Genomic DNA, 25,315 nt, shown 5'->3' on the forward strand with positions numbered 1-25,315 from the left:
TGAGACGTGGATTAGCTTGAATGGTTTGGGTCACTAAGACCAGTGACCAAAGTTAGAGTTAGTTTTGGTCGAAAGCCTGTCAATGAAGCTTTGACAAAACTTTCAGGTTCTTTTGGAATTACTGGTTAACCAAGTCTAATAAACTCTCTCTTCCATCTCTCGCTCTCTCTCTCCTTCTCACATCTCCTTATCTCACCCACCCACTCCTTCCCTCCCTCTCTCCATATCTCTCACCCCACACTTCCTCACCTCTTCCCTCCCTCCACCTCTCCCACCTCTCCCACCCCACACCTCCTCCCTCCTTCCCTCCACCTCTCCCACCCCACACCTCCTCACTCCTTCCCTCCCTCCACCTCTCCCACCCCACACCTCCTCACTCCTTCCCTCCCTCCACCTCTCCCACCCCACACCTCCTCACTCCTTCCTTCCCTCCACCTCTCCCACCCCAACCCACCCCACACCTCCTCCCTCCTTCCCTCCACCTCTCCCACCCCACACCTCCTCACTCCTTCGATCCCTCCATCTCTCCCACCCCAACCCACCCCACACCTCCTTCCTCCTTCCCTCCAATTCTCCCACCCCACACCTCCTCACTCCTTCCCTCCCTCCATCTCTCCCACCCCAACCCACCCCACACCTCCTCCCTCCCATCTCTCCCACCCCACACCTCCTCACTCCTTCGATCCCTCCATCTCTCCCACCCCAACCCACCCCACACCTCCTTCCCTCCAATTCTCCCACCCCATACCTCCTCCCTCCCATCTCTCCTACCCCACACCTCCTCACTCCTTCCCTCCTTCCATCTCTCCCACCCCATACCTCCTCATTCCTTCCCTCACTCCATATCTCCCACCCCACACCTCCTCACTCCTTCCCTCCTTCCATCTCTCCCACCCCACACCTCCTCCCTCCTTCCCTCCTTCCATCTCTCCCACCCCACACCTCCTCCCTCCTACCCCACACCTCCTCCCCCTTTCCCTCCCACCCCACACCTCCTCCCTCTTTCTCTTCTCTCTGTCCCATCTCCAGAACGCAGATGCGTAAGTCTCGTACCCAGAAGAAGACTGTGGCGATGGATGCCCAGGGTAAGCATGTGCACCTGGAGCGGCTGGACGACACCCCAGAGACCCTGCAACCCGATGCCCTTCAGCGACACCTGCACCTGCTGCTCCAACGCTATTGCGCCAAGGAGGAGGAGGGAGGAGAGAAGGAGGAAGAGGAGGAGAGGAGAAAGAAGAAGTGATGGGCTTTTTTGATTTGCTGGCTGAGTTTTGTGTCTTCCCTTTTGGCCTTGCCCCCAATGCTACATAAGCCTCCTATCCACAAAAAACCTATGAAGTCTTGTAAGCTAATCTCTGACCCCTCGATGACCCCTAACGACACTTAACCTTTACCGCCCAGCCAGACTTCCCCTGCTAAAGACACTGGATTGCGTTTTTCCCTTTTGTAGCAAATAATGAAACAATTATTATTTAATTTTTTTGTTTTTGACTTGTTTCCATAATTTTTTTTGCTCATTTTGTGACCAAAGATGGCACCCCCTTTCTCGTCGGGTGACTTAGAATATTTTTTTTGTCGTTATCCTTTTGTTTGGTTCTTAAAGTTTTTGGCTGCTGTGGTACAATAAAAAAAACAACACAAAACAAATGGTAGGAATGAAAACAGGAAACGTATGAAGAGGGTGCACCTCGCACGTTAGCCTCATGGAGAGGCCTCTTTCTGAAGGAACGATTGTAAACATTTGTAAATAGAGAAGACTGGTAGAAAACAAAACAAAACAGCAATTCAAAAGCATTTGTTATATTTGTCCCACGGTACCTGCTGTACACGTACGTGTACCAATCTGTTATGAGGTCAAGGGTGGCGGGTCTTAACACATTTGACCCTTTTCATCCGACTATCAAGAGATTGTTACATAGGAGTCAGTTGTCATAAACAGTTTTGGAGAGATACTGTTTTAAAGGAGTGAATGCCATAGTCTTTCATCAAGGACTTTTGAATCAGATGAGTGCAAATACGCTGTGATCTGAACCCCCATTTTACTGAAGCAAATCATCCCCATATAACCCTCCACTACTGTTCAGTTTACAAAGTTGGCTCAAGGTGGTTACGTGTGTAATGATGTGGTGTTGTTTTTTTTTACGTGAGCTTTGTGAACACACGTTCAGCCCCAGCCCCAGGTACTGTCCCCATCTCCCTGTTTTTCTCTGTCTGTTTCTGTAGTATGGGTGTTGTGTAGTCAAACTTCCTTCTGAGCAGTACATCAGACTGCTGCCACCTATGTGTGTGCGCGCACGTATGTATGTGAGTGTGTTTGTGTGTTAGTTCATAGTATCCTCACCGACATTGCGACCTGCCATTTGCGAAAGAAATGATCCAGAATGTTCTCTTTCCTTGTCCTTCATGTACGCGCTTTTATCTCCCAATACTACACCTATAGGTCATAACACTAGGTACGTCACCTCTCCTTCCCTCCCATTACTACACCTATAGGTCATAACACTAGGTACGTCACCCCTCCCTCCCATTACTACACCTATAGGTCATAACACTAGGTACGTCACCCCTCCTTGCCTCCCATTACTACACCTATAGGTCATAACACTAGGTACGTCACCTCTCCTTCCCTCCCATTACTACACCTATAGGTCATAACACTAGGTACGTCACCCCTCCCTCCCATTACTACACCTATAGGTCATAACACTAGGTACGTCACCCCTCCCTCCCATTACTACACCTATAGGTCATAACACTAGGTACGTCGCCCCTCCCTCCCATTACTACACCTATAGGTCATAACACTAGGTACGTCACCTCTCCTTCCCTCCCATTACTACACCTATAGGTCATAACACTAGGTACGTCACCCCTCCCTCCCATTACTACACCTATAGGTCATAACACTAGGTACGTCACCCCTCCCTCCCATTACTACACCTATAGGTCATAACACTAGGTACGTCACCCCTCCTTCCCTCCCATTACTACACCTATAGGTCATAACACTAGGTACGTCGCCCCTCCTTCCCTCCCATTACTACACCTATAGGTCATAACACTAGGTACGTCACCCCTCCCTCCCATTACTACACCTATAGGTCATAACACTAGGTACGTCGCCCCTCCTTCCCTCCCATTACTACACCTATAGGTCATAACACTAGGTACGTCGCCCCTCCTTCCCTCCCTTTACTACACCTATAGGTCATAACACTAGGTACGTCGCCCCTCCTTCCCTCCCTTTACTACACCTATAGGTCATAACACTAGGTACGTCACCCCTCCTTCCCTCCCATTACTACACCTATAGGTCATAACACTAGGTACGTCGCCCCTCCTTCCCTCCCTTTACTACACCTATAGGTCATAACACTAGGTACGTCGCCCCTCCTTCCCTCCCATTACTACACCTATAGGTCATAACACTAGGTACGTCACCCCTCCCTCCCTCCCATTACTACACCTATAGGTCATAACACTAGGTACGTCACCCCTCCCTCCCATTACTACACCTATAGGTCATAACACTAGGTACGTCACCCCTCCCTCCCATTACTACACCTATAGGTCATAACACTAGGTACGTCGCCCCTCCTTCCCTCCCATTACTACACCTATAGGTCATAACACTAGGTACGTCACCCCTCCTTCCCTCCCATTACTACACCTATAGGTCATAACACTAGGTACGTCACCCCTCCCTCCCATTACTACACCTATAGGTCATAACACTAGGTACGTCGCCCCTCCTTCCCTCCCATTACTACACCTATAGGTCATAACACTAGGTACGTCACCCCTCCCTCCCATTACTACACCTATAGGTCATAACACTAGGTACGTCGCCCCTCCCTCCCTCCCATTACTACACCTATAGGTCATAACACTAGGTACGTCACCCCTCCTTCCCTCCCATTACTACACCTATAGGTCATAACACTAGGTACGTCGCCCCTCCCTCCCATTACTACACCTATAGGTCATAACACTAGGTACGTCACCCCTCCTTCCCTCCCATTACTACACCTATAGGTCATAACACTAGGTACGTCGCCCCTCCTTCCCTCCCTTTACTACACCTATAGGTCATAACACTAGGTACGTCACCCCTCCCTCCCTCCCATTACTACACCTATAGGTCATAACACTAGGTACGTCGCCCCTCCTTCCCTCCCTTTACTACACCTATAGGTCATAACACTAGGTACGTCGCCCCTCCTTCCCTCCCATTACTACACCTATAGGTCATAACACTAGGTACGTCGCCCCTCCTTCCCTCCCATTACTACACCTATAGGTCATAACACTAGGTACGTCACCCCTCCTTCCCTCCCATTACTACACCTATAGGTCATAACACTAGGTACGTCACCCCTCCCTCCCTCCCATTACTACACCTATAGGTCATAACACTAGGTACGTCACCCCTCCCTCCCTCCCATTACTACACCTATAGGTCATAACACTAGGTACGTCACCCCTCCCTCCCATTACTACACCTATAGGTCATAACACTAGGTACGTCGCCCCTCCTTGCCTCCCATTACTACACCTATAGGTCATAACACTAGGTACGTCGCCCCTCCCTCCCATTACTACACCTATAGGTCATAACACTAGGTACGTCGCCCCTCCTTCCCTCCCATTACTACACCTATAGGTCATAACACTAGGTACGTCACCCCTCCCTCCCATTACTACACCTATAGGTCATAACACTAGGTACGTCACCCCTCCTTCCCTCCCATTACTACACCTATAGGTCATAACACTAGGTACGTCACCTCTCCCTCCCATTACTACACCTATAGGTCATAACACTAGGTACGTCGCCCCTCCTTGCCTCCCATTACTACACCTATAGGTCATAACACTAGGTACGTCGCCCCTCCCTCCCATTACTACACCTATAGGTCATAACACTAGGTACGTCGCCCCTCCTTCCCTCCCATTACTACACCTATAGGTCATAACACTAGGTACGTCACCCCTCCCTCCCATTACTACACCTATAGGTCATAACACTAGGTACGTCGCCCCTCCTTCCCTCCCTTTACTACACCTATAGGTCATAACACTAGGTACGTCGCCCCTCCTTCCCTCCCATTACTACACCTATAGGTCATAACACTAGGTACGTCGCCTCTCCTTCCCTCCCATTACTACACCTATAGGTCATAACACTAGGTACGTCGCCCCTCCTTCCCTCCCATTACTACACCTATAGGTCATAACACTAGGTACGTCACCCCTCCCTCCCATTACTACACCTATAGGTCATAACACTAGGTACGTCACCCCTCCCTCCCTCCCATTACTACACCTATAGGTCATAACACTAGGTACGTCACCCCTCCCTCCCTCCCATTACTACACCTATAGGTCATAACACTAGGTACGTCACCCCTCCCTCCCTCCCATTACTACACCTATAGGTCATAACACTAGGTACGTCACCCCTCCCTCCCTCCCATTACTACACCTATAGGTCATAACACTAGGTACGTCACCCCTCCCTCCCTCCCATTACTACACCTATAGGTCATAACACTAGGTACGTCGCCCCTCCTTCCCTCCCATTACTACACCTATAGGTCATAACACTAGGTACGTCACCTCTCCTTCCCTCCCTTTACTACACCTATAGGTCATAACACTAGGTACGTCGCCCCTCCTTCCCTCCCATTACTACACCTATAGGTCATAACACTAGGTACGTCGCCCCTCCTTCCCTCCCATGAGTCACTTGTGCGTGCCATCTCACCCCTGTTAATTTCCCCCTATAAATAACTTTGATTAAAGGTATACTCAGCGATATGACGTAGATGCATAAAGTCAACATAGTGGGTCAATATCCACAACAACTAAGAGCGTTGAAGCGTGAGGCTCAACTTCTCTGCTGTTTTGGTCCTGTGGCTACCACTCTGTGAACAGCGTGAAGCGAACCCGTGCCCATGCGCAGATACTGTGTGTGACTGTGTGAGAGTGAAGTCTTGCATCTCGCTCATCCCAATATCTGCGGTGCTGCTCGTGGCAACATCATTTCATTGAGTTTAAGCCTGTTAAGATCGTATAAGCAAGTACGGGACAGAGAGAGACCAGTGTTCTGTTTTATTTGCTGTTGTTGAATAGATTTGTTTTCTGTTGTTGGTTTTATGGTATCCAATAAATGGCGATAAGATCAAAAGATTGGCACATCATCTTGAGTTTCTGACAGATTATTTTTTGGTCTGACCTGCTTCGTGTTTGTAGCGTGGAGATAGAAGATCATTTATCATTGGCCCTTTTACATGCATTATTTCTTGCTCAATGGTATGTTTCCACAATCTTGTTCTGAGGGCAGATTGGTTGGATGGCCAAGGGACGGAGCTTGAGCTATATGATTGGTTGGATGGGGCCAGGGGGTGGAGCTTGTGACAGGTGAAAGTCAAATGAGAAAAGCAAAGCTAGTGGTAGGTTGGTGGATGGATGAACGAATGGTGTTAAACGTGGTTTGTGACATTAAGGTCCCTGGTTCAACTCCCCATGCGTCGCTTCTTGTTTCCTAAACTAACTTCATCTTATTTTCAAATGTTTTATTTTACCCCTTTTTCTCAGTATCCAATTGGTAGTTACAGTGTTGTCTCATCACTGCAACTCCCGTACGGACTCGGGAGAGGCAAAAGTCAAGAGCCATGCATCCTCTGAAACATAACTCAACCAAGCCACACTGCCCACTTAACCCAGAAGCACCAATGTGTCAGAGGAAACACTGTACACCTGGTGACTATGTCAGCATGCACTGCATCTGGCCCATCACAGGAGTCACTAGTGCACAAAGACAATAGTCAAACCCGCCTCCATTGTGTGCCACCCCATGGGTCTTCCAGCTGTGACAGAGCCTGGACTCAAACCCAGAATCTCTAGTAGCACAGCTAGCTCTGCCTGCACCACTCGGGAGTCCAGCTAGCTCTGCTAGCTCTAGGCACAGCTAGCTCTGCCTAGACCACTGCACCACTCGGGAGTCCACATCACTTTAAAAAGTAAACTGTGCATCATTTCTTTTGACTGGTTAGATTCAAAAGACCCAAACTTCCAGCTGAAGGTGTGTGCCTGAGTGGCAGAGGGTATAAGACATAGGTTGTCATACAGAAGGTGCCTAGTTCAAATCCTGGTGTATCTTTTGTTTCCTTCACATTTCTTGCCTAAACGTTCTGCCATCAGAACAAGCTCCACTGTTAAATACCATCCAAGCAATATCATTGTGATTTTGGCTCCCACAGACTTGCAAGGCCTATTCATTTCAACTGGTATACATGGGGGTGGAGTAAACACGGAGCAGTCTTTGCCAAGTTTCATTTTGTTTCTCCGTATTTATTATGTCCAGCCATGCTCCTCCTCTCCTCCTCCAGTGTGCGGAGACATGAGTGTGTTTTATGTGTGTGTAAGTTGAAGATGGGAAAGGGAATTTCAATTAAAACTCTTCGACCGATAAGTTGCCATTGTACGCAAGGCTTCACATGAATTCTGAAACGCTCTAGAAACAATGACTGAAACAAATGCAGAAACCAAAACCAGAACTGACATGGATGTGCTGTAATCTTGGGCTGGCTGGCTGAAAGCATCGTTGGTGTTATCTGTGGTACAGACTTTATCTATGTAATCTATCTAATATTACGGTTCATCACTTTGCCAATTAACTTTGTGTGATCAAAATAAAAGAAACAAAAAAGAAATGTCAAAAACGCGCATTTGATTTGATGAATCGGCATCGTGTTTCCATGGTGATAACAATATTACACATATATAAATATCTATGAGGGCATGTATTAGTTCTGAAGTTAATAAAGGAGGGAAAAGTCTGAATGGCTAACATGGCATAGCAGCTACAGTGTACGTGGCAGAATATTAAATTGTACATGTGTCAAATGTGTGTGGTGTGGTTGTCATTTTTACTAACCATGCTTTGAAGGATTACACTACAGCCATAAGAAGTCAAATGGAAACTTTTTTTTAAATGTTTTTTTTATTTTTTTATTACAGTGATCACCTCACAAGCTATGGGCAAAGTGACATGGAAATAAGAGATTTGGCAGAAATCACATTTTATTTGATATTTCTTAAACATCTATCAGTCCTTTCTCATCATGGCAACAATATACACTTTGTCCCATAGTACAGTTCAACGTAACTTTAAAAAAATGATTGTGTTGTCTCGCCATTCCTGTAGGAACAAATCATAAAATGTGGTAGGGAACAGTTCTTAACACCACAGTGGCTATCCTAATGGCAAACCTACTCAGTGCCTTTATTCCCAAGCGTTGTGTAACTAAATATTCGAGGTCGACCGTGATTCAATTCTACTGCATCTCTTACTCCCTCACATTTCCATCGGCAAAACCAACCTAAACACCCATTTATGAAAATATCTACCAACTAGGAAAAACTGACAGGAACAATGTGATCCCATATGACTGTCTCCCTTCTCAGTATAAAACGTTGTGTGTTGCAACTTGTCAAGTAGAGTAACTAACACCCAGGTGTCAGTGGTAAAAGCGGCTAGTAAAAGGCTATTTGTCTTCGATAGGTTCTTATGCATGGACACGGGGTTGGGGAGAGAGGAGATGCTACAGACTAAAAAAAACAGAGAACCATTCGCTATACATGAAAGGGTCAATAGTTCCCAAAAAATATATAACCAATAAAATTCACAATTATCATCCTTTTGAAAATATCATGATTGGATTTTAAAACAGTGTTCCATATGTCATACAATGGCTTTGAGTAATACAAGTGAAAGAATGATCTATAGTTTACATTCTATCATTGAGAATTGTCACATTGCGATGATGTAGACGCAAACGCATAACATAGGATACCATTATCCCCTTAACATAAACTGTCAATAAAAATTCCCAGTAATCATACTTAATATTGAGGCAGTTGATAACAACTTGAATAGTTAAAAAGATTGCAAACTAAGCTCATATTTAAACAGTTTAATATTCCAGAGTTTAAGCAAAGATATAGCGATTCACGTCAATCACAAGTCTATACAACACCAAAACAAAAGCAAGCTCATGTTTGTCGTTCACTTATGTTCTTAGATTTTTCGGCACAAAGACTGACATTTAAAGAAGGATTGACAGACTGCAATGTTGGTTTAAGGCTAAACCTATATCACTTCAGTTATTGATGTGTAATATTCAGATGATATGATGAGTTTGCTATTGGTTCACCGCATGTTCCTGACACTGATAATATTGAAGGTTGAATGCCATGGGAAAACGCTCAAACTTAAAACATGTTCAAACAGAGGAAATCATTGTTTCAGAATTTAAAAAAATACATGTTTAGTTATAAATGTCCTGCGATGAGACAGAAGAATGCGATAAAACAACAAACATTTTCACTCTAAAATGATCAAATATAAAATTATATCGTCAAGATTGTTGTGTTTTTCCTTTTCATCTTTTTTGCAAGAAGAATCTTGAGTTCAGCATCGACGATATGTAAACAACACTCTGAGATGGCAGAGTTGGGCAGGGATTGGATGAGGATGTGACAGACACTTGGTAGGCGGGGTCCATAGATCAGCAACAGCTGCAGGATAGGGAGTCATCTCAACTGCAATACAAAGATAATTTTGGAATTAGTAACTTGTGTTGTATTCTTTTATTTTGTTAGGATTATTTTGCTCTTACTGTAGTACTTTAGGCCACTCCCGACCGGTCACGTTGTACAGCGCTTGAGTGGTGCAACGGTCTGTGTTGCTAAAGATGCTGGTTCAATACCCGTGCCGGCCTCAACTTTTTCCTCGCTCATTTTACGTTATTTGAAAACGAAATCTCCTAAATATTGTTATTTTTTCAAACAAAGCGATTATTATTATTAATTTAGAATGATATAAAAGCCCCTTGAATATTCTCACAGATATATTATTAACCCTGTTATTCAGAGGACAAGATATATTGGTCATATTGGTCATGGCTCCTGAGTGGCGCACAATGGGACTGCTATGCAGTTCTCCAGCTGTATCCAGTGAAAGCACGCGAGGTTCAAGGCACGAGGGCAGGATGGGCCGCAGAGCCACTCACAGAAGACGGATCTAGCCCATGGGGAAGGGAGGAGGAACCCCACCCCGCCACATTGGGTAGCACAGAGCAACACTTTGTGGGGCATTGCACTAATAATGGCGCAGACTAAGGAAACGTTCCTGCTGTTCTGTTCTTAGTGCCAGTCTGCACGTTGAAACTAAAACCATGTAACTAATAAATGGCATCTTTATGCTTTCTTTAATAAAATAATGATAAAAATACTCTTTCAAAATGCCAATGTTTATTTAGTTATGGATCCATAACGAATTACTATGGGAATAAAAATCACTGAATTACAGAAATATCCTCCAATCCTCTATAGTCCCTGTGCCCAAGAACACAAAGGCAACCTGCCTAAATGACAACAGACCACATCCGTAGCCAAGTACTTTGAAAGGTTGGTAATGGCTTACATCAACACCATTATCCGAAACCCTAGACCTGCTCAAATTTGCATACCGCCCAAACAGATCCACAGATGATGCAATCTCTATTGCACTCCACACTGCCCTTTCCCACCTGGACAAAAGGAACACTTATGTGAGAATGCTATTCACTGACTACAGATCAGCATTCAACACCATAGTACCCTCAAAGCTCATCACTAAGCTAAGGATCCTGGGACTAAACCCCTCCCTCAAACTGGATCCTGGACTTCCTGACGGGCCGCCACCAGGTGGTGAGGGTAGGTAGCAACACATCTGCCATGCTGATCCTCAACACTGGAGACCCCCAGGGGTGTGTCCCCTCCTGTACTCCCTTGTTCCCTCATGACTGCACGGCCAGGCGCGACTCCAACACCATCATTACATTTGCAGACGACAACAGTGGTAGGCCTGATCACCGACAACGACGAAACAGCCTATAGGGAGGAGGTCAGAGACCTGGCCGGGTGGTGCCAGAATAACAACCTATTCCTCAACGTAACCAAGACTAAGGAGATGATTGTGGACTACAGGAAAAGGAGGACTGAGCACGCCCCCATTCTCATCGACGGGGCTGTAGTGGAGCAGGTTGAGAGCTTCAAGTTCCTTGGTGTCCACATCAACAACAAACTTGAATGGTCCAAACACACCAAGACAGTCATGAAGAGGGCACGACAAAGCCTATTTCCGCTCAGTAAACTAAAAAGATTTGGCATGGGTCCTGAGATCCTCAAAAGGTTCTACACCTGCAACATCGAGAGCATCCTGACGGGTTGCATCACTGCCTGGTATGGCAACTGCTCGGCCTCTGACCGCAAGGCACTACAGAGGGTAGTGCGTATGGCCCAATACATCACTGGGGCTAAGCTGCCTGCCATCCAGGACCTCTACACCAGGCAGTGTCAGAGGAAAGCCCTAAAAATTGTCAAAGACCCCAGCCACCCCAGTCATAGACTGTTCTCTCATTAGCTAACCGGGCTATCTGCATTGTGTCCCGCCACCCACCACCCTCGCTTTTACGCTACTGCTACTCTCTGTTCAACATATATGCATAGTCACTTTAACCATATCTACATACTACCTCAATCAGCCTGACTAACCGGTGTAGTTAACCTCGCTACTTTTACTTACCTATTGTTCACCTAATACCTTTTTTTGCACTATTGGTTAGAGCCTGTACGTAAGCATTTCACTGTAAGGTCTACACCTGTTGTATTCGGCGCACGTGACAAATAAACTTTGGCGGAGAGTCACGTCATATTTTTCAATATACTGAAGGCCTACCGTAGGCAAAACTACTGTCTCACTACTGTTGAGTAATGTGCTGTTAAATGTGGTATAGGTCTTATTTATTTAAAGAGCATATTTAAGTTAGAAGCAATAGGATTTGAAGCAAAAGCCTACAACTATTTTAGCACCGTTTCGCACTGCTCTGAGACAAGCATGGGGACTGGTTTTGATAACCGACTGAATCTCCGTTTGGGTATTGGTTAGACTACAATTATACAATTAGGGTGTAGAAATGTTAGTGTACCCTTTATTTAACTATTTAACTCATTCTTATTTACAAGGACAGCATACTCCTTCCTCCCCATCGGGGAATTGAACCCCGGTCTCCCACGTGCCTGCACAACACGGGGATTCTTTAGCTAAATAGCCCAGTACAGTACTCCCGACCATCATGTTGTACAGCGCCATATTTTCCATTCCATCCTAATGAAAACCCAGAGGTTTTTCCATTATTCTTGGAATAGAAACACCATAACATTAATCAAATTAATTAAGCAACATTTCTTAAAAATCAGTCCCATATACTATGTTCTTACAAAAAAAGTTTTTAAATGCTATAGTACAGCCCATATTGAAGGCTATCAAATGCTTCTCAAATATGCCCTCTGGTGGTCAAACTAGCACTAACTAGCATTAATTGTACCAGTTGTTGGCACTTAAATAACGTCTGAAATACGCTGCAACTTTTAAAGGACTGTAGCTAAGATGGGCTGAGCTACAGTCACCAACCTTGACTAGCTAGGGATGATCAAGGCTAAACAGGAACCAAGTCAGACCACACTACATACAGTAGCACCTAGTAGCTACATAGTGGAGACCACACTACATACAGTAGCACCTAGTAGCTACATAGTGGAGACCACACTACATAAAGTAGCAGGCTAGTAGATACAGTTGAAGTCAGAAGTTTACATAAACAAGTTTCAATGACTCCAACCTAAGTGTTTCAACCACTCCACAAATTTCTTGTTAACAAACTATAGTTTTGGCAAGTTGGTTAGGACATCTACTTTGTGCATGACACAAGTAATTTAAAAAAAAAATTGTTTACAGACAGATCATTTCACTTAATCACAATTCCAGTGGGTCAGAAGTTTACAGCCACTAAGTTGACTGTGCCTTTAAGCAGTTTGGAAAATGCCAGAAAATGATGTCATGGCTTTAGAAGCTTCTGATAGGCTAATTGACATCATTTGAGTTAATTGGAGGTGTAGCTGTGGATGTATTTCAAGGCCTACCTTCAAACGCAGTGCTGCTTTGCTTGACATATCATGGGAAAATCAAAATAAATCAGCCAAGACCTCAGAAAAAAATTGTAGACCTCCACAAGTCTGGTTCATCATAGGGAGCAATTTCCAAATGCCTGAAGGTACCATATTCATCGTACAAACAATAGTACGCACGTATAAACACCATGGGAGCACGCATCCGTCATACCTCTCAGGAAGGAGACGCGTTCTGTCTCCTAGAGATGAACATACTTTGGTGCGAAAAGTGCAAATCAATCCCAGAACAACAGCAAAGGACCCTGTGAAGATGCTGGAGGAAAAAGGTACAAAAGTATCTATATCCACAGTAAAACGAGTCCTATATCGACATAGCTTGAAAGGCCGCTCAGCAAGGAAGAAGCCACTGCTCCAAAACAGCCATAAAAAAGCCAGACTATGGTTTGCAACTGCACATGGGGACAAAGATTGTACTTTTTAGTGAAATGTCTTCTTGTCTGATGAAACAAAAATAGAACGGTTTGGCCATAATGACCATCGTTATGTTTGGAGGATAAAAGGGGATGCTTGCAAGCCGAAGAACACCTTCCCAACCGTGAAGCACGGGATGGCAGCATCATGATGTGCGGGTGCTTTGCTGCAGGAGGGACTGGTGCACTTCACAAAATAGATGGCATCATGAGTGAGGAAAATTATGTGGATATATTGAAGCAACATCTCAAGACATCAGTCAGGAAGTTAAAGCTTGGTCGCAAATGGGTCTTCCAAATGGACAATGACCCCACGCATACTTCTAAAGTTGTTGGCAAAATGGCTTAAGGACAACAAAGTCAAGGTATTGGAGTGGCCATCACAAATCCCTGACCTCAATCTTATAGAACATTTGTGGGCAGAAATGAAAAATCGTGTGCGAGCAAGGAGGCCTACAAACCTGACTCAGTTAAACCAGCTCTGTCAGGAGGAATGGGCCAAAATTCACCCAACTTATTGTGGGAAGCTTGTGGACGGCTACCCGAAACGTTTGACCCATGTTAAACAATTTAAAGGCAATGCTACCAAATACTAAATGAGTTTATGTAAACTTCTGACCCACTGGGAATGTGATGAAAGAAAAAAAAGCTGAAATATATAATTCTCTACTATTATTCTGACATTTCACATTCTTAAAATAAAGGGGTGATCCTAACTGACCTAACATGCTGACCAGACCGGACACGTCGCGTGATCCAGGTTATTCAATTATTGCACGCGCGCCAATGAGCGTCTGCGTTGCCAAGGGCTAAAATAGAAGTCGTTCCTATTTCTGACGCAGATCGCGCTGCAAGTCCTGCCTCTCCCATCTCCTCATTGTTTTATAGAAGCAGGTACCCACGTGCCATCTCCTCATTGGTTATACCCACGTGGGTGATTGAAAGACGAACTGTTTTGCCGGTCGTCGTGGTAATACTATGAAAGTTTAGATGCCAATCACCATTATATTTCAAAGATGAAAAAGCCTGGAAGGAGGAGAGATGACTAGAAATGATTCGGGTGACCGTTTTATGTGTGGATTAATTGTCGGAGTAGAGGACCTTGTGCATTTCAGGTAAAATAACAACTCAATGTTTATATCCCAGGACAAATTAGCTAGCAACAGCAAGCTAGCTAGATAGGACAAATTAGCTAGCATGTGCAAGCTAGCTAGCTAAATTGCCATACATGTTTAATGCTTTTCGATCTGTCCCCAAATTAATGTAATTGGTTCAGAGTTTGTTTTGATATTTTAACTTGCGTGTCGTGATCGCGTTTGGTGTAGGGGGACAAAGTACATTTATGCACGATGGCGCACGCGCGCAGCCGGGTTTGGGTTCCGTGTAAGACAGGGAATTTTTACTAGGATTAAATGTCAGGAATTTTGAAAAACTGAGTTTAAATGTATTTGGCTAAGGTGTATGTAAACTTCCGACTTTAACTGTACATAGCGCAGACCACACTACATAGAGTAGCCCCTAGTGCAGGTGGAGCCGATACAGGTCAGATACAGATGCAGGACAGCTACAGGACAGGGACTGTAAGTACATCGTTCTTAGCCAGGTAGGGATATGAGGTTCAAAGAAGAACCAATCCAGCTACATAGCTCCACAATGAATTCAGCTAACCAAGACAGCACTGAGAGAGCACCTCTAGTCACCTTACTTGGCGGGCACAGTGGGTGAGCCGGAGCGGTGGAAGTGGATGTTCTGCCACTTGGCGTCACGCCGCTGCCAGATGCGTGTCTCCTCTGACTGCATGGTGCGCGGCATGCCGCTGGCGTCCATGTACTGGGTGAGGCGGATGTAGGCGATGCACGCCGCGTCCTCGCCGATCAGGTGCACGTGGGGGTTGAGCAGGATGGTGTGGACGGGCCCTTGCTTGCTCCTGGACAGAGCTGGATGAGAGAGGAGAGATGGAGGGAAATGTATCAAATCAGTACACAATCAAGGTAATTAATGCTTCTACAGCCATAGGTTTTCATATGGCTGTGTGTAGATCTTTAATGCTACGAGTGCATAATGGGATGCAGGTGCTATACCGTTCTCAAAGTAGAACTTGTGGAAGTCAGTTCCCTCCACGAGGTTTCCCAAGGCCTCTGGTTCAAAGGATGTCAGGCCAGGATCACAGATCTTCCTGTGGGAGAAAACAGGAAACACAACACAATGAAGATCGGAATGCATATGTTTTTTTGAACGGTGTAGTGTTAAAAATTCCAAATCACTAACGTGTAGGCTTCAAAGTCTCCATTGTTGATAGCCTCAATCAGCTGCTCAGTCACTTTGATGATCTCCTGCTTACGAGCTGACGGAGAGCAAGAGAGGAAAAAAAAGACATTTTCACAAGTTGGCTGTCCCACAGCCATAGGTGATTAGAGTAAGACACCCGTGATGTTGAGTCATCTAGTGAGTCTCTGTAGAGATGTTGAGGGATTTACATGAACCCAAGTAGTGTTAGCAATGCAGCCCAAAACACAGCCAAGAGGTCCAGGGGCAAAGGGGTGTATTCATTACGGCGATTCGGTTGCAAAATGTTTTGCAACAGAAACAGTTTAAACTAAATATGTTTTGCAATGAAAACTAAATGGACAAATTCAGGTAGGTCCCTCCCAGCTTTGTTCTGTTTGCTCTTGTTTGGTTCTTAAACAGTCAACGGTTTTCTTTGCAAGACAATGAATAAACCACAGGTTCACCACTTCCATACACACACACACACGGGAGAATCAGTGTGTTTCACCATCATTACCACAGATAACACAGACAACATGATTTCATTACCTCGCAAATTACGTAGGCAAGATAAGAGACAATGAATGTAAAGAAAAACAAAGATTTTGTGGTTTCGCAAATCTCTTATTGTGCTCAACATGAATTTGAGGTAGATGTCAAATGGAATGGTAGTGAAACTGACCCATAGAAAACATGCATCAAAACGTAGTCCCAAAAATGAGGAAGATCAAATGCTATTCTCTCAACTCTTTACCTTGGACACCTTGGTCCCCTCTGACACTTTCAATCGACGTGACTGACAGAACACAAAGGATACAAAGAAGAAACATTTTCCCTCAGTTCTCAGAAGATTGTTCACCAGCGGCAGCAAAATAGTCCAACGTTTACAGATATAGACCGAGTGAAAGACCAACAACACTCCAGCTATGTCTTACGTTAGCCGTCAGTGATTGGCTACTAGCCTGGCAGCTCGTCTGATACATCTGAAAACAGGGTCAGTTTACTCAACGAGTTCTTTGACATTTTGCTGTCGCACAGTCCAACGTGTACAAACCCGTCAACAGATCACTGACAGACCTTGCTCTCTAGCAGTCTGTTTGCTATGAAGCAACACTACTCCTCCCCTGGAAGTGGACAGCGTAATCTGTCCCGCTGATAACACACAACAGCACATGGCGGGAAAACAAAGCTATTTTTCGCTGTTGATTATTATCTAAACAGAAGTAGATCAACGGCACTTGAGACCGAACACACACACAACATTGTCTTATGTTTGCCATCTCTTTTTTTTTTATGGGCCAGTTACTCTTTAACATGTGGCTTCCTATGAGGTGCTGTATACTGAGATCTGCACACACACACCTGTTTAGAACCTGAAGGAGCAGCAATAAGAGGTTAAACTGAGCCTTGGTTCTGACAGGGATCTCAGACAGAGAAGCCGAGTGTGGAGCTTCTGTCTGCCTCTGACCGTCTGCCTCGCTGTCTGAGCCTGGAAGGTTCATATGACTCACACACACACACACACACACACACACACACACACACACACACACACACACACACACACACACACACAAGCTGGGAAGGAGAGCTTCTGAATAGGCCAGCTCACTCAGCACTTCTCCACCAAACGCAATCCACTTATCAAATGTGCTGTCAATGTAGAGACATTAACGGTCAACGAAACCATCCCGTTGCTGGAAGTCGTCAGTGCCGTCTGTGCAAAGAGCAACCTCGATCCAAACTAGTCCTTAAAGTATACTCAATCTCATTTAGACTGTTCACTGTCAACCCTGACCACTTTCTGTCTCATCCTCTCCGTACGCATCAACACAGCAGTAATACTTTCTAAGCCCAATTTAGGTGTAATACATTGCTAATGTATTACTGTATGCATTTACAAAGCCTGTTATGAGGAGACAGTGGTGATAAACTCAGTCCTAGTTAGACCGTGACCTCCAGAGGGCAGCACAGTACACACATAGTGGACGCCTGTATGGCAGACCGGTGCTGAAGCAGAGTGGACTGTAATACCTGGCCAACGTACAGAGTGCAACCTCAGTAAGACAAGGGCTACTTTTCAGTAGCTTTCTTTCACAGGGTTCCATGACAAACACTAAGAGGTTTGTATGCCTTTGTTTAGTCTTTGGTAATGAGTGCCAGGAACAATGAGGGAACTATTTGCATTTATAGTCACTCATCGGGTGCACCAAATGATCCTAAAAGTCATATCCTAAACAAATGTGGACTTCCAATGATGCATATCTGATAGCGGTCAAGACGATATGAAGGGAGGTTCAGGGATAGTGAGGCCTAGAGGGCAGTGGGAAACAGTTCTGCTTCTACCCTCTCCGCTCACTCTGCTCTGGGTGAACTTATACTGCATGTCGCTGGGGCCCAGGCTAGGCAGGGGCCCGAGGGGGTGCAGAGGCTGGGGCCCCTGAGTGTTTGACAGGGTGGACAGAGAGTAAGACCACAAAGGAGGTGGTAAAGAGGAGGAGCAGGTAGCAGGTGACAGGGCCCTCAGAACATAGTAAAGCCCCGCCTTATCTCAGCTCACTGGTCACCATAGCAGCACCCACCCGTGGCACGCGCTCCAGCAGGTATATTTCACTGGTCATCCCCAAAGCCAACTCCTACTTTGGCCACCTTTCCTTCCAGTTCTCTGTTGCCAATGACTGGAACGAATTGCAAAAATCACTGAAGCTGGAGTCATATCTCCCTCACTAACTTTAAGCATCAGCTGTCAGAGCAGCTTACTGATCATTGCACCTGTACATAGCCCATCTGTAAATAGCCCACCCAACTACCTCATCCCCTTATTGTTATTTATTTTTTGCTCCTTAGCACCCCAGTATCTCTACTTGCACATTTAACTTCTGCACATCTATCACTCCAGTGTTAATTGACAAATTGTAATTATTTCACCACCATGGCCTATTTATTGCCATACCTCCCTAATCTTACTTTATTTGCACACACTGTATTTAGATTTTTCTATTGTGTTATTGACTGTACATTTGTTTATTCCATGTGTAACTCTGTGCTGTTTGTGTCACACTGCTTTGCTTTGCCAGGTCGCAGTTGTAAATGAGAACATGTTCTCAACTACCTGGCTAAATAAAAGGTGAAATACATTATTATTATAATTTTCTTTTTAAGTCGTCACCGGGCGAGTGACACTTGGGGACTAATTGGATCCTTCCTGTGTGTTGGGTTTCTGCTTCAGAATGCGTTGTGGCCAAAAACATGGTTTGTTTATTTTGAACATAAAAAAGGGGTGAGACGATGTCCAAAATCTTTTTTCAAAACACATCCTACAGTCTTCAACTCCTACACACAACGTAATGAAACGACTACCGTATAAAATGGGCAAATTAATGCCTTCATCTTTCAAACAAAGCAGCTGCCAAAGTAAACAAAGTGAATAGGAAATTGACGAGCCTCTAGCTACACATAAACATTAGAAACACCCGCGGTTAGCAGAGCGACCATTACATACATCCTTGACCCGGCAGTAATCATCCGTCAGGGATTGCAAACGTGGACACAAAGCGACACTGAAATGCTAGGAAACCTTCATTTACTTTCCACACAATGCCGCCGTAGCACAGTAGATAGGAGTCCTAAGATATCCTGGTGCTCTCAAATGGGTTTTGTAACAAAGGGACAATTGTTCAAAGCAGGTAGCTCATGATTGCCTGACCAAATGTCATCCCACTCTCTCAGATTTTTCAAAGGGGCCTTTTAAGGTCTAGAAGGGGAAGATTCCTTCTTGGTGATTAGGGTCTTGTCACACTCCCCAGAAGGTATGATGGCATTATGAGGTAAAACCTTCCATTTGAAGTGGGAGGTGAACAAATTACTATCTGTAATGGTAGAGTGGAGACACACACACAATGTTCTGGCTCATCAGAGCAGCAGCGAGATGGGAGACCATGCGTGGCAGCAGAGCCTGATTCAGCTCCCTAAACGACCGTTCTGTCCACACCATGGTAGACTCCGCCTGCTCTCAAACCTCTCCTCGGGGTCTCCCAGCCGTTACATGTATTTTAACTATCGTACAGCTAGCACACCTGATTCAAATTGTCAACTACATTCCATGTAGTAACACGGATCGACGTAACATTCCATGTAGTAACGCGGATCGACGTAACATTCCATGTAGTAACGCGGATCGACGTAACATTCCATGTAGTAACGCGGATCGACGTAACATTCCATGTAGTAACGCGGATCGACGTAACATTCCATGTAGTAACGCGGATCGACGTAACATTCCATGTAGTAACGCGGATCGACGTAACATTCCATGTAGTAACGCGGATCGACGTAACATTCCATGTAGTAACGCGGATCGACGTAACATTCCATGTAGTAACGCGGATCGACGTAACATTCCATGTAGTAACGCGGATCGACGTAACATTCCATGTAGTAACGCGGATCGACGTAACATTCCATGTAGTAACGCGGATCGACGTAACATTCCATGTAGTAACGCGGATCGACGTAACATTCCATGTAGTAACGCGGATCGACGTAACATTCCATGTAGTAACGCGGATCGACGTAACATTCCATGTAGTAACGCGGATCGACGTAACATTCCATGTAGTAACGCGGATCGACGTAACATTCCATGTAGTAACGCGGATCGACGTAACATTCCATGTAGTAACGCGGATCGACGTAACATTCCATGTAGTAACGCGGATCGACGTAACATTCCATGTAGTAACGCGGATCGACGTAACATTCCATGTAGTAACGCGGATCGACGTAACATTCCATGTAGTAACGCGGATCGACGTAACATTCCATGTAGTAACGCGGATCGACGTAACATTCCATGTAGTAACGCGGATCGACGTAACATTCCATGTAGTAACGCGGATCGACGTAACATTCCATGTAGTAACGCGGATCGACGTAACATTCCATGTAGTAACGCGGATCGACGTAACATTCCATGTAGTAACGCGGATCGACGTAACATTCCATGTAGTAACGCGGATCGACGTAACATTCCACGTAGTAACGCGGATCGACGTAACATTCCACGTAGTAATGCGGATCGACGTAACATTCCACGTAGTAACGCGGATCGACGTAACATTCCACGTAGTAATGCGGATCGACGTAACATTCCACGTAGTAATGCGGATCGACGTAACATTCCATGTAGTAATGCGAATCGACGTAACATTCCACGTAGTAATGCGGATCGACGTAACATTCCACGTAGTAATGCGGATCGACGTAACATTCCACGTAGTAATGCGGATCGACGTAACATTCCACGTAGTAATGCGGATCGACGTAACATTCCATGTAGTAATGTGGATAGACATAACATTCCATGTAGTAATGTGGATAGACATAACATTCCATGTAGTAATGTGGATAGACATAACATTCCATGTAGTAATGTGGATAGACATAACATTCCATGTAGTAATGTGGATAGACATAACATTCCATGTAGTAATGTGGATAGACATAACATTCCATGTAGTAATGTGGATAGACATAACATTCCATGTTTGGAGGATGGCAGTGCATGTCTAAGGAATGAGATCAGAAGATTGTTTATTTTTCTAGTCATTTGTGTGCTCCTACCTTTCACGTCCTCATCTTCCATGGTGGTGTTAGCACTCTCGCTGGACTCCTGTTGGACAAGAACAAACAGAGAGCAACAATGAACACCTGCCGGCTGTGGAGACTGGATTAAGCGTGAGCACAGGATAAGTGATGTACTGTCAGATGGGGGATTTTTCTTTTCTTTTTGTAGACGGGACCGGTGGTCCATATTGACCCCGTTCTGGGTCTGGATGCGGTCTGCCAGTTGAGTATGGGGGGGGGGAGGGGGGGGGGGGGGGGGGGGGGGGGGATCTAGGGCATACATTAAGGCACCATGCATATCAACAAAGTTTAGTAAATAACACTAACTAGAAAGCTTATCACAGCACATTATTAGCAAAAACCTCTACACTCGCAAAACGACAGTACTATTTAATCACTACCTTGTTTCCATCAGTTGGGTTGTGGAGAACAGTGGTTTGAGGCTCCTGATTCATGGAGAGGAAGAGGAGGAGGAGGAAGAGGAGTGTGAAGAAGAAAGGGGATAAATAGACAGGAACTTGATGTGGTAAACAGTTGCCCAGATGATCAATTCCCATGGGTCACATTTCAAAGAACCGTTGAGTAGTCAACTTGGTGCCCTAAGACATTAGAACAAACAACCAAGCAACAGACAAGACAGGACGGGAGGTGTACAGCAGTAGCAGCATGTTAGTCACCAGGCCCTTCCTGGATATAAACTACAGGAAAAGGTTTGAGGTGTGTACAGCCAAGGCATGCAGTTCACCTTCAGTCCTTACTCCAGGCCAGTTGTGTGTACGTACTGCATAGTGAGTGAACATCAGTCTGGCTTTGGCAGGCCCCATTTCTCACATCTAAGAATACATAACCACATCACTCTAGAACAGGGATGGGTAAACGGACCCTCTTTTGAAGACCCTCGGATAAAAAAAATAAAAAAATAATATATATATAGATATAGATATTTATCTTTGTAACTCAGTTAGGTCTCAACTTACTGTTAAAGTTAGAGTAGTAGAATACACACGGTGCAATTTAAAAATGAGTTTCTTTCTTGACATGTCAGTCAGTAATAGTCACTCAATTAGCCCATGTCAGCTAACATGTTTTAGATTGTAAGATAGATGGTTGCTAGGCTGCTAGGCTATCTAGACTTAGTAATCATGGTTGAATTACCAGCCAGGGGCCGTCCATTGATTTAGTTAGTCAGTCTCACTCAGCTATAATATAAAAAACTGAAAACATTTCTCTCCGCACCGTGGCAACATGTGTAGAATTGCAGGAAATTAATAACACGTTAAAAGTATCTCTGCCGTCAAGAAGGGGGCTGCTAAAATGTTTTGCTCACAATGTGCTGGGGGGGGGGGGGGGGTGTACATGTACCCATGCTATTAGATAGCCCCATGGTTATTAGATATGGAATTGAATGAAAAACAAAGCTATTGCAATATTTTGTATGAATTCCTAAATGATAACCTTATACTGGTGCTGTGGGCTGGATAGATACAGTACAGGCCTCTTGGCTGACCTGACCTGTGTAACATGCCTGGATTAGACCTGGGTAAATCTGTGAGCCAACGGGTGGGCTGCCTGTCACAAGGAATGCCATCGCACAGCCATGTCGAAGCTCATGTGTGGTGACACGGGTGGCACTATCAGAACAATCTGCCTTAGGCTGTCTTTCTCTGAGAGAGAGAGTGTGAAGTCTATTTTAGGACGCACGCCCAACCAGCATGTCTCGTTGGTTTCCCTGGTAACTTGGGGAAAGCTTCAGTGGATTAACAGTAAAAACAGCAGGCCCAGGGTGTACAGGTCTTCACACACAAACACACAGAAACATGCAATGCCGAACTAGAGGCCATCCCAAACAGAAATACACAACGTTCAAATGCACATACCAACTGCAATGTCTAACCACAGTATAAGGAAATGCCTGAGTATGATACAAATAACATGTGTATATAAAGTAAACAAAAATGCAATATTAAGAGGCATCACTGGCAGCAAAACAAGGAGAGACATCGTTAGAGTGAGCAGCCCAAGCATGAAGGATGACAGAGACAGACAGACAAACGGACAGGCAAGCAGGCAGGCGTGCAGAAAGACAGGCAGAGTACCAGAGTGGGGGGCTCTTTGGGGCTGGTGACTACATTGGTCTTGTTGTTGATCTAGAAAATGAGTGGATAGAGAGAGACAGAAACAGAGATAGATTTCAGGAACAAGGACTAATGCTCCCTAAGACAGGGAGATAGACAGGAGAACAATATCAGCAGAGAGAGATTTGTCAGGAACACAGGGCTGCAAGAGAGAAAATGTTAAGAGTAAAGTCTCGCCTGCAAATCTACAGGTGTTAACATCTACTCTGAAGGGTAGAAAGTTAAGGTAGACAAAATAAGTTCATTAGACATCCGTTAGTTCCAAGCCTGTAGCAACGCATCATTACTCTGCAGAGCATTATGCAAAAGAAAAAAAGGATGCAAAGGACTTCCTCGCTGAAACAGAACTTGAAACATTAAAAACGGTCGTAAACTTAAAATCCTGTTTTGAAAGCGATCAGCTTTTCCGCTTTACTGTTTGCAGGTTTTTCAAGAAGAGAAAATAGCCTAATTGGGGCTACTAACGCACTTTATAGAGGCCTTGAATCTAATGAATTGGTGCTATTGTGACTACTAGAGAGGAGAAATAAAAAGCCAGAGGTAATGCAACTATCCACTCAAACAATGTCATTACATCCCAATAGTTGTGGGTTTTCCTGTTAACATGAACATCGTTGTCTGCATCGAAGCACATTGTCATTGGAAGAACATCTGGGGGGAAATGTATATCAAAAAGCGCTGTACAATTCCTTTATGAACTGCATGCCCTGATTATGTAGCGCCGCCATTGGGCATCCCAGCAGTGTAAAACCATGTAATATGGGCCAACTGGAATGCACATGCTGGTAGGACTAGGTTCTCTACAGGGAGATGTGGGACTGGAACTACACATCAAGAGGCTTCTACAATTGGTTGCTCTTTAAACCAAGATACTAGACAACTGTACTAGGCCAGGCTTCTACAAATGGCCAATTAAAACCACCCTGAATCTATCCAGACTATGATGTACTAAAATCAACCACAACTGGCAACCCATAGCGGTTGCCAGGTTGCATAAAAAGTAGAAAGGCATACCAGCATTATTGGCATTGGCTCGGTTTCATACTTCCGTTTCTGTATCGATCCGTTAGAACACAAAAGAGAACAAGACAAACTGGGTCCAATATCACAATATCTCAACCCCCAAAACACATACAGTACGTGTCAAGACCCAAGAGAATTACAGTATACTGTTTGAGAAAATATATTTTGTACCAAAAAACACAATTGTAATCATTATACACTGCTCAAAAAAAGAAAGGGAACACTTAAACAACACAATGTAACTCCAAGTCAATCACACTTCTGTGAAATCAAACTGTCCACTTAGGAAGAAACACTGATTGACAATACATTTCACATGCTGTTGTGCAAATGGAATAGACAACAGGTGGAAATTATAGGCAATTAGCAAGACACCCCCAATAAAGGAGTGGTTCTGCAGGTGGTGACCACAGACCACTTCTCAGTTCCTATGCTTCCTGGCTGATGTTTTGGTCACTTTTGAATGCTGGCGGTGCTCTCACTCTAGTGGTAGCATGAGACGGAGTCTACAACCCACACAAGTGGCTCAGGTATTGCAGCTCATCCAGGATGGCACATCAATGCGAGCTGTGGCAAGAAGGTTTGCTGTGTCTGTCAGCGTAGTGTCCAGAACATGGAAGCGCTACCAGGAGACAGGCCAGTACATCAGGAGACGTGGAGGAGGCCGTAGGAGGGCAACAACCCAGCAGCAGGACCGCTACCTCCGCCTTTGTGCAAGAAGGAGCAGGAGGAGCACTGCCAGAGCCCTGTAAAATTACCTCCAGCAGGCCACAA

The 25,315-nt window shown here is 44.9% G+C and overlaps 2 protein-coding genes across 16 annotated transcripts in view; one reads left to right on the top strand and one right to left on the bottom strand.

The window, feature by feature from the left end:
- The window catches only part of LOC129865871 (ankyrin-2-like), a 322,666-nt gene extending 314,751 nt beyond the window's left edge, over positions 1-7,915 (top strand). For 5 of the 6 annotated variants that reach the window (XM_055938930.1, XM_055938931.1, XM_055938929.1 and 2 more), the window contains one exon: positions 1,030-1,134. In XM_055938930.1, the coding sequence (XP_055794905.1) occupies positions 1,030-1,044 (15 nt within the window). In that variant the 3' untranslated portion in view covers positions 1,045-1,134. Of the gene's footprint in view, positions 1-1,029 lie in introns of all 6 variants that reach the window. The other variant, XM_055938932.1, reaches the window with a different exon arrangement.
- Positions 7,916-8,966: 1,051 nt separating this feature from the next.
- Positions 8,967-25,315, bottom strand: part of LOC129865873 (calcium/calmodulin-dependent protein kinase type II delta chain) — a 99,170-nt gene continuing 82,821 nt past the window's right edge. For 4 of the 10 annotated variants that reach the window (XM_055938935.1, XM_055938939.1, XM_055938934.1 and 1 more), the window contains exons 14-20: positions 23,480-23,530; positions 21,785-21,829; positions 21,381-21,429; positions 15,759-15,834; positions 15,572-15,666; positions 15,191-15,427; positions 8,967-9,609 (exon numbers count right to left, since the gene is read on the bottom strand). In XM_055938935.1, the coding sequence (XP_055794910.1) occupies positions 15,192-15,427; positions 15,572-15,666; positions 15,759-15,834; positions 21,381-21,429; positions 21,785-21,829; positions 23,480-23,530 (552 nt within the window). In that variant the 3' untranslated portion in view covers positions 8,967-9,609; position 15,191. Of the gene's footprint in view, positions 9,610-15,180; positions 15,428-15,571; positions 15,667-15,758; positions 15,835-21,380; positions 21,430-21,784; positions 21,830-23,479; positions 23,531-25,315 lie in introns of all 10 variants that reach the window. The other 6 variants (XM_055938941.1, XM_055938943.1, XM_055938940.1 and 3 more) reach the window with 3 other exon arrangements.

This window comes from Salvelinus fontinalis, chromosome 11 (genome assembly GCF_029448725.1).
Source record: "Salvelinus fontinalis isolate EN_2023a chromosome 11, ASM2944872v1, whole genome shotgun sequence".
NCBI classification, from domain to species: Eukaryota; Metazoa; Chordata; class Actinopteri; order Salmoniformes; family Salmonidae; genus Salvelinus; species Salvelinus fontinalis.